We start from the raw sequence: 12,801 nt of genomic DNA on the forward strand, positions 1-12,801 counted from the left end.
TTACCTCTACCTCCTTTACTGATTTGCTCTTGACTCTTTGGGGCCAAGGTTAATGTTGGGAAATATTTTCAAAAACACGCATTTCACCCAAATTGAGTAGTCTTGCCTTAGAATGGTATATTATTTTCTCAGACTACTTAAATAACCCTGCTTGTCAAGGAATTTGGAATTATTTTCTAAAGACCAGATTCCAAACATTGTTAAGAAGACTGCACAAAGCCAAGTCAAATTGGCTCCCCCAAATGGGGGATTACTTACCCAGTTCATAAGCTTGAGGTGTTTTCTGCACAGCAAGGACCTTTGTCCCAGAGGCCAGGAAAGCCTTTGTGTCCTTTCTTTGGGAGGCTTAGTCCTCATGACTCAAGTCCTAATCATCAGCTCCAAAGTTACTTTCACCCTATTGTCCCAGCAGGCCTACTATTCTTTACACAAATACCCTCTTAGTGACTGTTCTTTTATTTCTTTTCTTTTTTTTTTTTTAACACAGAGCACTTCATGAATTTGCATGTCATTCTTACACAAGGGCCATACCAATCTTCTCTGTAGCATTAGTGACTGTTCTAATAGCTCAGTGTCCCCATGGCATATGCACACATTAGTATTGACTATGACCTATAATGCAAGCCTCCTCAGGTCAGGTCTATTATTCTGTAAAAGCATTCATTTTTTGTCTAAGTACCATCTCCTTTCAACCATGAATCTCAGGCATGACTTCCACTAAGCTATATCACAGACTCCCTTAAGCTTTGTTCTCCAGGACAGACCATTTCCCCATATTCCAGGAGATACCGGACTGTGTGCATAAATTGCTTTTCTGTACCATCCTCTCTGGGCAACAGATCTTAGCAGATATACCAGCCTTTGAGAAAGGAACTGACACCCTGCTCTTACCCTTCTTCTTCTACCTGTTTTGACTGAGCCCCAGGGAGAAAGGATAAAAGAAACTTCATAAAAGTTATAGGGACTTTGCCTCAATCCTTGAGAGTCATCATGGAAATCTGAGAGCTGTGTGGATAAGCCAAACATCCAACATGATTCTGTTGCAGGAGAATAATAATGGCTGAGAAATGTTAAGATGCATGTGCATGAGGACAACCTTATACAGACCCTGGTAGCCTTGTGTGGTGTGGAGAGAATGCGTTTCATGTCCCTTGGGGAGGGGGTGTACCTAAAAAGTTGAAAGAGGACCAGGACATCAAAAGAGAATTTGAAATTGGCAACAAGACAATGCATTAAGGAGTCCCTGTGAACTGAAAATCATGGCAGGACAGGAAACAACTCAACTGATTTCTGTAGGGATGGACAGCAGCCAGTGTGTAAGGAAACTATCAGCAGAAGTCAATATGGACAGACACTAACCATTTTGGACAATAAGGCTTTCTTCTGTTATCAGGGGAAAAAATGACCGAGCTCCCCTCCTTCTATGTTAGTTAAATCATTGTGGGGGTTGGGAAGGAGAAAAAAAGGTGGAAGAAAGCCTTGAATTTAGCTATGTGTTATACCAACAGAGAGAAGAAAAATTTGTAAGTGGCTGAACTTGCCTTGTAGTGACCAGATACATTTCTGCGCTATATAAGGACAGAGCGGTCAAGAACCAAGTTCAGTGACATTATCAGGAAATAAATCAATATTTTTAACTTCTATAAGCTACTTCAGGGAATATCCTCAAACTAACTGTATTTGTCAGGGTTCTCAAAAGAAACAGAACCCCATTTATATAAATATAATACACATGAGATTTATTTATTTATTCATTTTAGGGTATTGGCTCACATGATTTTGGAAATTGGCAAATCTGAAATCTACAAGGCAGGCTGGCAGAATGGAAAGCCAGAGAAGATTTGATATTATAATCCCATGTTCAAAGGCAGTTCGAAGGCAGAATTCCTTCTTCCTGTCCCCACAACTCTGGGCTCTTTATGGTTGCAGGTCATAATCACCAAAAGGCAAACACTTCTGCCACAAAACTCAGCAAAAATCACACTGAACTATAAGCTATGGATGCTTCCTGGACACTGCAGGAAACTTTTGTTCAGGGAATAGCCTGAATCACCATCTGCTGTCACCATCCTATAGGCACGGGATAGACCCCAGCCCCAAATTGGGTTCAGTTGTCAAGACTGGTGATGCCACACACACACACCAAAAGAAGGTTAAAATGTTAATACTTACATAATGAGGCTCTTTTAGGAAAGCAGGGCAAACTTCCTAAACTGGTCCAAAAATGGCTTGAAAAATCAGGGAAAGGAAACAGGCTTGGGGTTTTTATGGTGATTAGGGAATAGGAATTCCTTTATGCAGGCAGAGGCTTGCATGGTTTGAACTTCCCATTGGTACCAAAGAAAGGAACATCTTGGCTTTCTTATCAGCTTTCCCAGCTGTGGAGCACAAGGGGAAGAAAAAGAGGTGAGGTTTAAAAGATGTCAGCAGTCAAACATCAAAAAATGGTGTCAAACTCTTTATTATACCATGTGCACAGGGGGAATTAACCTTGGTCATCAGAAGGAGGAAGAAATGTTTTTAAATGATGGGGGCAAGCTAAATATGCTTGGCTGCCAAGCAATCCACATATGTGCCTCTTGGTACTCTTCTGCCCAATTTTGGTAGGACATGGACATGTGCAATAACTTTGGTCAGAGAAGAGCATGGTAACCAGCCCTTATCAGGGAAGAGGGTCTCTGTCTACACAGACCAGGTGAGAGGAAGGGGAATCTACAATGAATAATGGAGAACCATGGAGGATCTTTTTTCTGGACTTAAACGAAGAAATAGATTTTAGCACCATAAGGAGTGGATAGTATTGGACATGGAGGTGCAGCATACAAATTTCTTTTTAAGAAAGGACTTGTTCCAGGGGCGCCTGGGTGGCACAGCGGTTAAGCGTCTGCCTTCGGCTCAGGGCGTGATCCTGGCGATCTGGGATCGAGCCCCACATCAGGCTCCTCTGCTGTGAACCTGCTTCTTCCTCCCCCACTCCCCCTGCTTGTGTTCCCTCTCTCACTGGCTGTCTCTATCTCTGTCAAATAAATAAATAAAATCTTTAGAAAAAAAAAAAAAGAAAGGACTTGTTCCAGATTCTAGGGGTCCTATCAATAGAAAGTCTTCATCTTTTAGCCCCTTCAAGGACAGCCTCAGTTGCAGAGAGACATCTGGCCCATACCCAATGACTGATGGAGGTGGGTGTGTAAAGGCCCAACCATTACATCAATCCCAAGGATACTCTCTACTAAATATTCTGTTATAATAAACTCTGTTTCAGAGTCTGCTTCCTGGAGAATATAACCTGTAAGATTCCCAGCAGTGCTATCAATTTCTGTATTACTTGGAATAAGGCTAGTGTTATGGACTGAATGTTTGTGCTCCCTCCCAATTCATATGTTGAAGACCTAAACCCCAGTGTAGCTATATTTGGAATGAGGAAATAATTAAGGTTAAACAAGGTCATAACAGTGGGGCCCTAATCTGGTAAGATTTTTATCCTTGCAAAAAAGAGATACATGACAGCTTACACTTTCTCTCTCTCTCTCCCTCTCCCCCCACCCAACACACATGGGAGAAAAGGCCATGTGAGGACATAGCATGGAGGCTGCAATCAGGAGGAGAAATCTCACCAGAAATGAAATTTGCCAGTGTCTTGATCATAGACTTCTAGCTTCCAGAGCTGTGAGAAAATAAATTTCTCTTGTTTAAGCCAATCAGTTTGTGGAATTTTGTTATGGCAGCCTGATAGACTAATAGGCAGGCTGCTTAGTAAATAGACTCAGCAATTAATCAGATTCTTGAAGAAGATAGAATTTTATTTCTCCTCACCCAATCACCTGGAATAAGCATCTTGGGTCAGTGGGAAGCTCTCCTTCATGAAGGTATTTAGATATCAAGGTCTCTTCCATCCCATTTTTCTGCCAAGGCAGATATTTTAACCTAGAGTCCATAGAAACTTCAAGGAAGTCTAAAGACCTATAAACGTTTAGTCAGTCAAACAAATAAATTTGTTTATGAAAACCTTCATCTTGGGACACATGGGTCGCTCAGTCAGTTAAGTGTCTGCTTTCTGCTCAGGTCATGGTCTCAGGGTCCTGGGATCGAGTCCCACATTGGGCTCCTTGCTCAGCTTGGAGGCTGCTTCTCCCTCTGCCTGCTCCTCCCCCTGCTTGTGCTTTCTTTCTCTCTCACAAATAAATAAATAAAATCTTTTTAAAAAGAAAAGAAAACCTTCAACTTTAATTTTACCAACTTCCAACCATAATCTAGCATTTTATTCATTTATGAATGTGGGCCACAAACCACAGTAGTGGCAGCTGTACCTGTAATTCTGTCACATGTAAAATTCACATAATTTGAAAGTATATTATTAGTGTTTAAGATATCTCAAAATATTTTGAAATATTATTGTGGAAGTACTGTATTTATTACAACTGTCACAAGATCTTATTAATTAATATGTTGTTGTGGAAACACAAATTATATCAGTAATATTAATTGTATTATTTTTATAATTGTATTTCAATATTCCTGATGGCCTTTGTAATCCCAATTTTTTTTTGGCATTTAAAATATTATTCTGAAAAGAGGCACATATATTGCATTAGACTGCCAAAGAGCACTTCATCTGCTTGGTGGCAAAATTGAATCATAAGTCCACAATCCACGTCAAAGGTGATAGAAAGTAAAGGAGGTACCCAACTGTTGTAATGTCCTGGTCAGTAAATGTCACACATCACTTACATTCATGTTCTATCAATGAGGACTTAGCTTTATGGCTACACTTAACTGCAAGGGTAGCTAGGAAATATAGTATATCAGCGAAGTCATGTGATTCTATCACAATAGAGAATGGTAAATAAAGTTGGTAAATTCCGTACAATCCATAACATTACTTTCTTGTACTTCATTCTTCAGTAAGTTTTCTCCCTTTTGTTTTAAAACTTTATCCATAGATTCTGTTAGTTTTTCTGTGTAGACTGATTTGTTTCCTCCTTTCTATCTCATCTTCTATAATCTTTATTTCTTTTTCTTGTCTTGCTGCATTGACTAAGACCTCCAGAAAATGATAAGTAGAAGCAATACTATAGAAAACTCTTGTCTTGATTCCAGTTTAGTAGAAATTTCGCTAAAGACTTTCACTATTAAGTGAAATATTTTCTACAGGTATTTTATGGATAACCCTTATGCGGTTAAAGAAGTTATCGTCTATCCCTAGTTTACTATAAAGAGCTGAGATTTATAAGGTGGAGAGCGGTAGTCCTTCATGGAATGGTAGGCCACAGGAGTGAATGATTTGAATGAGGCTTAGTCTCTAATGAGATACATAAATTACTTAAAGGACAGTGTCTAGGTAATTCCTGACTTCCCTCTAGAGGTACTGATATTTCTTTCTCCCAGAGCAACCTCTGATTAAACACATTTTGGGAGATTTAAGAAGGGGCTGGTATGGCATTTACTCTGGCCTCTGGAGGTAGGGCCTGAACTAGGGAACATGAATCTGCAAACCAAGAGCCCCACACTACAAGCTTGGTTCTGATCCAGGTCAGTGTCTCATGTTGACCAACAGGAATAACAACTAATATTTACAAGAATTTTTATCAGGCGCCTGGCTCTGTGATGAGCACGGAATGTTCACAAAATCCTGACATGTATATTATGTGTTTCCATTTTACAGATGAGGAAAATAAGGTGTAGGGTTTAAGTATCTTGTCCAAGATTACAAAACAGTGTAAGTAGCAGCGCCAATTGCTGTGTAACTTCAGTGAAACTAAACTCCATGTTAGCAATAAATTTTCTGTACCACAACTCACTTTCCTTCTCTGGGCTTTCAATTGTTTATTCACAAAAATCAATATGTAAACTATACCAGGAGTGAGCAAATCTCCATGCAAATGGGTCTAATAAGAAAACACTAGAATGTTTGGGCTACATACTTTTCTAAACATAAATAATTATTTCGGCCTGGAAGCACAATATCTGCAAAAGCACTTATGCATTTGTTATTATTTCCCTGCTGCTGAAGAGTTTCACCTTAGGGCTAGAATTTCAGACATTATATCAACACTCACTGTGCCATTTATGTGTACTGAATTCTAATACTGGGCCTTTGAGTACATATAGTTTAAGATGAAATCTAGTTTGGTGAGTAGGGATGTGATGGCCTACACAGAAAAAGGAAAGAATTTGCAGATAGGGAAGTATCAAATTTCAGTAAGAATCAATACAAAAAGATAGACTAACCAGGAGATTTGTAATTGAGCGATTGAGACAGGGATGCAACATTTGGAAAGTAGTCTTTCCAGAAGATGAAGGGCTATGAGATATGGTGTGAATGAATGACTTTCTTTCTCCAATCCAAGTGTATAAATTAGCAACAAGGAAACATTTTTGTGGGGAGAAGGTGGCTTTGTACAGGGAAATTTATCTCTTTTTCTCTTTTGTCCCATACTTGTTAGGTCACAAATGTCAGATCCCTAGCAGTAGCTGTCAGTCTGTTACTCAGCCCTGGAGTGGAAGCACCTTTTTACAACCTGACAATGGCCGTTCTAACAAGAATCATTATTAGAATCTTGTTAGAATAATGAGCTATGAGGGTCTGACCTGAATTTTAACTATTCTCCAGAGGGCAGAAGAGGATCCACTTGCCAGCTCAGTCAAATTCCTTGGAGCTAACTTAAGGGGTTGTAGGGGGCAGGCATTTTGACAGAGTAATGCACTGACATGGTACCTTTTTGTGCTTTGGGTAATGAGTCATTCATTGACTCTCTGAATATTTGGTTATAGGAGTGTCTTCTTTCACACCCAATACAGTTCGGATTTGGTCCAATCTTCACCCGCTTCCTGCACAAAGGAAAGCATGTCCAAGCCCATACTGATCACATCAAACCACACCATTTATTTATTTTTTTATTGCAAAAAGCACATGCAATTAGCCAACCACCTATTTCCCAATTATACTTCCGTTGGGTCCACAACTTTCCCTAGAAAGAGAATGCTCTTGGTGCTTTTCTCCAAAATCAACAACAGAAAGGATCTATCAAATTGGATGACAGGGTGAAGGAGAGTTATCTCAGGCTGATCCAGGAATCTGACTTCAGGGACAACTACAGCTTCAGTTCCCCTTTCACCAATGTGCAGCACAGCCTTGTGGGCAGCCTGTGGGAAGGGGAGGAACAAACTCTGCTGATCTCAAGTAACAGGAAAGGTCTTTGGAACAGTCTGAAAGCAGGAAAGGAAAAAGAAGGACAGGGCTACCCCTTTATCACACTGTTGATGGTGCTTGAATATGAAGGCTACTTGGCTAAGTGTAGTTATTCAGTCTCTGGTGATTTTAGAGCTAGCTGTTAGGGAATCACCAATTTTTCCATGGCTTTCTGCCTCTAGAAATCACTTTTTATGCTTTCCTCTTCCCCTTCCACCTCCTCCAGAGCGCTATCTCACCAGAATTAATTCTCATCATTAAGTTTTTCTAACAGAATTGTTTTAGGACATGAAGGTCAGGGATGAAATTAACTATCACAGTGACTTGTTGGGGGTAATGAGAATGACTGTGGAGTGAATCTGGCATAGAAGGAGTCATTCTGCTTCTCTTCGTTTCAGCATCCTCATTAATCAAATGAGAGAATTGACTTAACTGACTCTTACTGGCCCATCCAGCTCATACATTCAAGGAACTCCAATCTACCAACTTACATTGGAAAATTTAAGACCGTTGTCCCCCATAAGTCCAAGAAAATTGGCATTATCAGCAAAGGCATTCTGGATGCCCATCTTCAGAAAGATGGCTCCAAGGTCATATGTGGCAGAAATGGAAAACTTTGGAACGAACAAGTCAATCCATCTGTAGGGGAAAGGGAGAGGTAACACATGGCTATCAGCACACCAAGCTCATGATTCCCTTCCTCTGTCTGTCATCATTGTATTATGTTGGGCTCTGCTTCTCCCCTAAGTATTGTCAACGATTGCTATTCAGGTCAACAAATGGTGTCAGCGCCTCAGAATTTGTCCTGAAATAAATGAACTCTATTTCAGCCAATGTTGGTCTATAGCACCAGAAGTAGGGAGCTGTGTCTCATTTATAATAATAAAAAAAAAAACATCTCTGGGATGTTGGCCAAGGTTAGGGAGTCAACAACATGGATGTCAATTGGTACCACCTGGAAATTTTCATGGTTTTCCATTTAACACTCCCAGCCAATATGGATGCTCATCTACCTCTTAATATCAAAATCCTACTCACGGCCTAGACTCTAACTGGCTTCTGGGAAGACATCAGTTTACTAACTGACTGGCTTTAGAGAGTTCATTTTCTCTTTCTAGCCCTGACTCCTCACCTGAAATATACCTATGATACCATCTCCTTTGCAGGTTTGTTGATGTGCTTAAATGAAATGAAGTATGTAAAGTGCTTGGCAAAGGGACTGACACAGAGTATGATCTAGGTATACTTTAGTAGTTATCACACAGCTATTAAGTGGTTCAGGGTAATTCTGCCTCTGGGTTTCTGCTGAACTCTGTCTCACTTATAACATTACGCCCACCCTCTACTTCTCATATCATCTAAGATGTTTACCCCTTCTGAAGTAAGCGGTTCCACTTCTTCAGTGTTTTAGATGACATGGCCCCTTCCACCCACTCCATCTGACCCTCTTTGGGAAGGACGAAGAGTGCTAGAGCATTCTTGCTGTAGTCCATTTGAAGCACTGTGCAGTTCAGGTCCGTATCCACCAGGTGATAGTATTGTTCCATCTGGTGCATCATGGGCACTTGCACTGTTGTGGTTTTGTCCACTGAGAAGCTGGAACCCTCTTCTGTCTTGGATGGATCAAAAGGATTTGCCCACTGGGCTTAAAATACAGAGAGAAAATAGTTCTTTTTAAAACCAGTATTAATTCCAGTGGACTTTTTCCATCAGTCATCTCATCTGGTAATTAAGACCACCACAGAGGTAGGTACGAACTGTCGACCAGTTTTACAAGTGATTGAGGACCAGCGAGAGAAAGTGACTTTGCATGGTCTCCCAGCTAGCCCATGTTAGAGCCAAGAGTCACACCCAGGACTGTTGGACTCCATGCTAAACCACTGTTCCATCTATGTCCAAAACCACTATACTTACACTAAACCCATCAGAGCCACAGTTTCTTCTTCCATAAAAAGGTATAAGCACATCCAACACACAGGGTGAAATGAGACAACAGATCTGTTCTGCAGTTTTATCCATCTACAAGTGTATGGTTTGTGGCCAACAATTGTTCACTCCTCCACCAAACATGGGTGACATGTGCTGTAGAACCAGGAGAAATCATTTGGGCACAGCACCTTCAGAAAAGAGTCACATGTTTCTTGTTGTTACAAGCACTAGCTTTAGAATCAGACAAACCTGGGTGTGAATACCAGCTCTGAAACTCATTAGCTGTGAACTTGGGCCCTTGTGAGGATTAGATGAGACAATGTGTGCAAACCACACATGTAGCATGGTGCTTAGCACATAGTGGGTGCATCGTACATGATAGAAATATTTAGTAACATGCCCAAGAATGCACAGCAAGTGAGGGACACAGTAGGGTTTAAACCTAAGTCTGTTTACCTTCCAAGCACAAGCTCATCCAACCTCACCAAATCTTTTGGAAACCATGATTCTCTAGCAGGATGTTCATACCATTGTCACTCAGCTCTCTGAAAGTGCCTTCTACCTAGAAATCTTCTGGGTTCATCCACAGCGCTATGTGTCCCTCCTGGAAGATCCAAAACTACACACAGCTATGTACAGTGGATCAGGTCACTGTGGTATGAGGGACACCTACTGATGCCAGTGAGAAGAGATTATGAGCTTCTCAGAGAGCCGCACCAAATTATGGGAACCCTGACCTAGGAATGTATATCTTAGAGCCTTACCTTTAAAGTGAATATAGTTCACCAGGACCATGATGGTGTTTGGCTTGAGGTCTTGGATGAGGCCTACAACTTTCCCTTTAGTTTTCTTCTCCACATGACTGTTGATCTTCTGCTGGGCTGCAGAAACATTGGAGAAGTCGGTAGAAAATACCTCAGTCGCATAGAGGCTTTTGACATCATCCAAGAACTGTGCCAATGGTTTCAGCTGCTTCCCAATGAAGAGGGTATTTCCCATTTGTAATTCTAACTCCTTCTTTGGAAAATTCAGTGAACAGATCAGGTGCTGGAAGCCCTGCTGGATCTCTGTCATTGGGGTGTCTGTGTGGTTAAACCCCAAGCTTTCCAGGATTTGAGTTTGGGTGCTGTAGCAAGCCCCAAAGGAGAGCATGGCTAAAGCTGCAGAAATGCTCACAGGGGAAAAGAAGATGTTTCGATCTGGGGTCTCCACAGTGAACCTCCGGTACAGGTTAAATGCAAAGTCAGCATTGATGGATGACATCTTATAGAAAGTGGCATTTTGTTGGGAGGAATTGCAGGTGGTTACTTTGCCTTCAGCTCTGTTAGGTGGTGCACAATGAAGCTCAAGTACCAAGAGAACCAGATAGAGGAACAGTGGCATTTTGGAAGGAAGGTAATCTATAAGACATGAGGTGAGAGAACCATTGGGGGAGCTTAGCTGGATGAAAAGTCTTAGCTGGAAACATAATAATTACCCATCAAGATTAGTAAAACAATAGAAAATATTTAATGGTGTGCTCACCAGGGGCTGTGCGGAGGCCTCTCTTCTCTGAACAACTGAAGACACATCTAATAGGGACAGAGAGTAGGAAAGGTAGCTTGCTGGGGGCATCAATGGCATGGACTGTCTTTCAAATATAATAGAAACATATGAAAACTCTGTGAGCAAATTACATTTATGAAAATTAAATTATTTTTTATTTCAACCAGAAGCAGCCTTTTAGAGAGGGAGGAATCCTTTGATAAAATTAGCACTCCCTCTGCTTATGTTAATTTTTATAAATTAGAATTTTGGATTTTTTTTAATATACCATTTTTTAAGATAAAATCTTCAAGAGATGAGATGAGAGAATATCTGTACATTCTTTTGGATAACAGGCAAAAGAGAATAATTTTCACAGGATATTTTGGGTGGGATGGAAAGTTTAAGGAGCCATGTACAAGACCATGAACTGAAGTTAAATCATTCATGCAATGCACAGAAACCACAGAAGTATTTCCAAACAACAGAAAGATGAAAGTGTAACTTTTTTACAGTTTAGATCTCTCTCACCATCAGTATATCTAAGGAGTCATTTCTAAATTACAAGACATCTTAACACTATTATTATTACACTCACTCATGTTACTGTTTTAATTATTAGAATAGAAACCAAAAAATATGGTGTAGTATTCTCTGAGCCTGGAAAGGTATAAGGCAGTGGAGTAAGGAATTTGGCTATGGAATCCAGTGACCATGGACATGAGTGATCAGAAGGAAAAGACCCATGGAGTCAGGACAGAAGTCCTTATTCAGTTCTCCATCCCTTTCCTGAGTGATCTCATCTACACCTAGGAGCTCATCAGTCACCACACAAAACTACTTACTCTAGTACAGATGACTACCCTGTGTTACCAGATATTTGTCCAACTTCCTACTGGCTGTAGCCACCAGAATGTTCCACAAATACCTCAGTTTCAATTTGGAAATCTCCATGTTTCCAATGGTAATTATAACATCTCCCTAGCTCTCAAACCTGCTCCTTCATCTTCATTCTATATCACTATCTACTGAGACTCCTGTGCCAGAAACCTCAGAGTCATCCTAGGGGCTTCCTTCATTCTTATTCCCTACATCTATTGAGTCATGATGCCTTCTGAGTAGTACTACTAAATGTCTCTGAAAACATCTTTCTCCTGCCACTGTCTCAGTTCATGGCCTGAACTACTTCACCATCTCCTAGCAGGTCATGCTATCTCCAGTTTCTCCCACCCTGACGCCCTGCTTCTACACCTCTATCCAATATCTATATGTCATCAGAATCCTCTCTCTGTAAAAGTTGCAGAAGCTGGTAAGAGGTCAATTATCAGATGACCACACTTAGACCTTGGCCTCTGGAGCTAGTAATTTGGAGCACATAGTTATCTGGGATTCCGACTTGCTGATAGAGATGTCCAAATTTCCCAAAGAGAGAGGAAAAAAGTACTTACAGCACATGTCCAAGAAGCTACTTGCATCTCTCAGAAAGCAAAATTTTTCCATCTTTATAACATGCCCTGTATTGCAAAAGTAGAACACTCTTAGTTATTCATTAACCCCAGAATTAACCCTGGGATGATAATTTCAAAGCTGATGCACAAAACCAAGGCCGAAAGGAAAAAAGTGAAAAATGATAAAGATGGAACTTTGAATGATTGCTTTAGCTGCCAAATCCTTCATCTATAACAAAAGAGAAAGATAATTATTAGAGCTGGCAGGTCCAGATTCATGCTAGGAGATGTGTCTTTTCAGCAGGCAGGATGAGGACAATGGGCAAAACTTCTGCCAAGAGGCAGAAGGATCAAGACCATTTTATGAATCAGGGCCAAACAGTGTTGGGATTGGCAATCTTTTAAGGGAAAGGTGCATAAAGGCAGAGCCTGGATGAGCCTCTCTAGCAGGTGCTATAGAAATTATTTATGCATTGGCTTGAAGGAGATGATGTCAAACATAGCTTCCAACTCTAGACTTCTGATGCTGCACATATCTATGTCTGCTCAGGGGAAACCAGTCCTATCCTCTGGTCACTAAAACTGCCTGTGCCATCTCCAAGGTCACAGGAATGAAAGAGGATGCAGAAGGAGCCAGGGAGAGTGAAATCAAAGACTTCATTGTCCAGTATTAACTGTGTACTGAACTGTGTGCCACAAAGAAGCAGTGAGGCA

At 40.8% G+C, this 12,801-nt stretch overlaps 1 protein-coding gene across 3 annotated transcripts; it reads right to left on the bottom strand.

Annotated features, from left to right (window-relative positions):
• Positions 1–6,862: 6,862 nt before the first annotated feature.
• On the bottom strand, positions 6,863–12,135 carry SERPINA7 (serpin family A member 7). Of its 3 annotated transcripts, none has more exons than XM_057315199.1 (6): positions 12,088–12,113; positions 10,640–10,741; positions 9,880–10,515; positions 8,558–8,831; positions 7,678–7,825; positions 6,863–7,140 (listed from the first exon to the last, which is right to left on the bottom strand). In XM_057315199.1, exons 1-6 carry the CDS (start codon positions 12,092–12,094, stop codon positions 6,937–6,939), a joined length of 1,371 nt encoding a protein of 456 aa, XP_057171182.1. In that variant the 5' UTR covers positions 12,095–12,113; the 3' UTR covers positions 6,863–6,936. The 3 variants fall into 3 exon arrangements, with proteins under 3 accessions (XP_057171182.1, XP_057171207.1, XP_026343948.3); XM_057315224.1 differs by having other exon boundaries at positions 10,640–10,686; positions 12,088–12,103; XM_026488163.4 differs by lacking the exon at positions 10,640–10,741 and having other exon boundaries at positions 12,088–12,135.
• Between the last annotated feature and the right edge of the window lie 666 nt (positions 12,136–12,801).

This window comes from Ursus arctos, chromosome X, assembly GCF_023065955.2.
Source record: "Ursus arctos isolate Adak ecotype North America chromosome X, UrsArc2.0, whole genome shotgun sequence".
Lineage (NCBI taxonomy): Eukaryota > Metazoa > Chordata > Mammalia > Carnivora > Ursidae > Ursus > Ursus arctos.

What these genes read in the sequence shown, in the direction of transcription:
- SERPINA7 (XM_057315199.1), bottom strand. An exon ending in GAACTATATTCACTTTAAAG is followed by an intron (nt 8,832 to 9,879) that starts GTAAGGCTCTAA and finishes CTGTATTTTAAG; the next exon opens with CCCAGTGGGCAAATCCTTTT. An exon ending in AACCGCTTACTTCAGAAGGG is followed by an intron (nt 7,826 to 8,557) that starts GTAAACATCTTA and finishes TTTCCCCTACAG; the next exon opens with ATGGATTGACTTGTTCGTTC.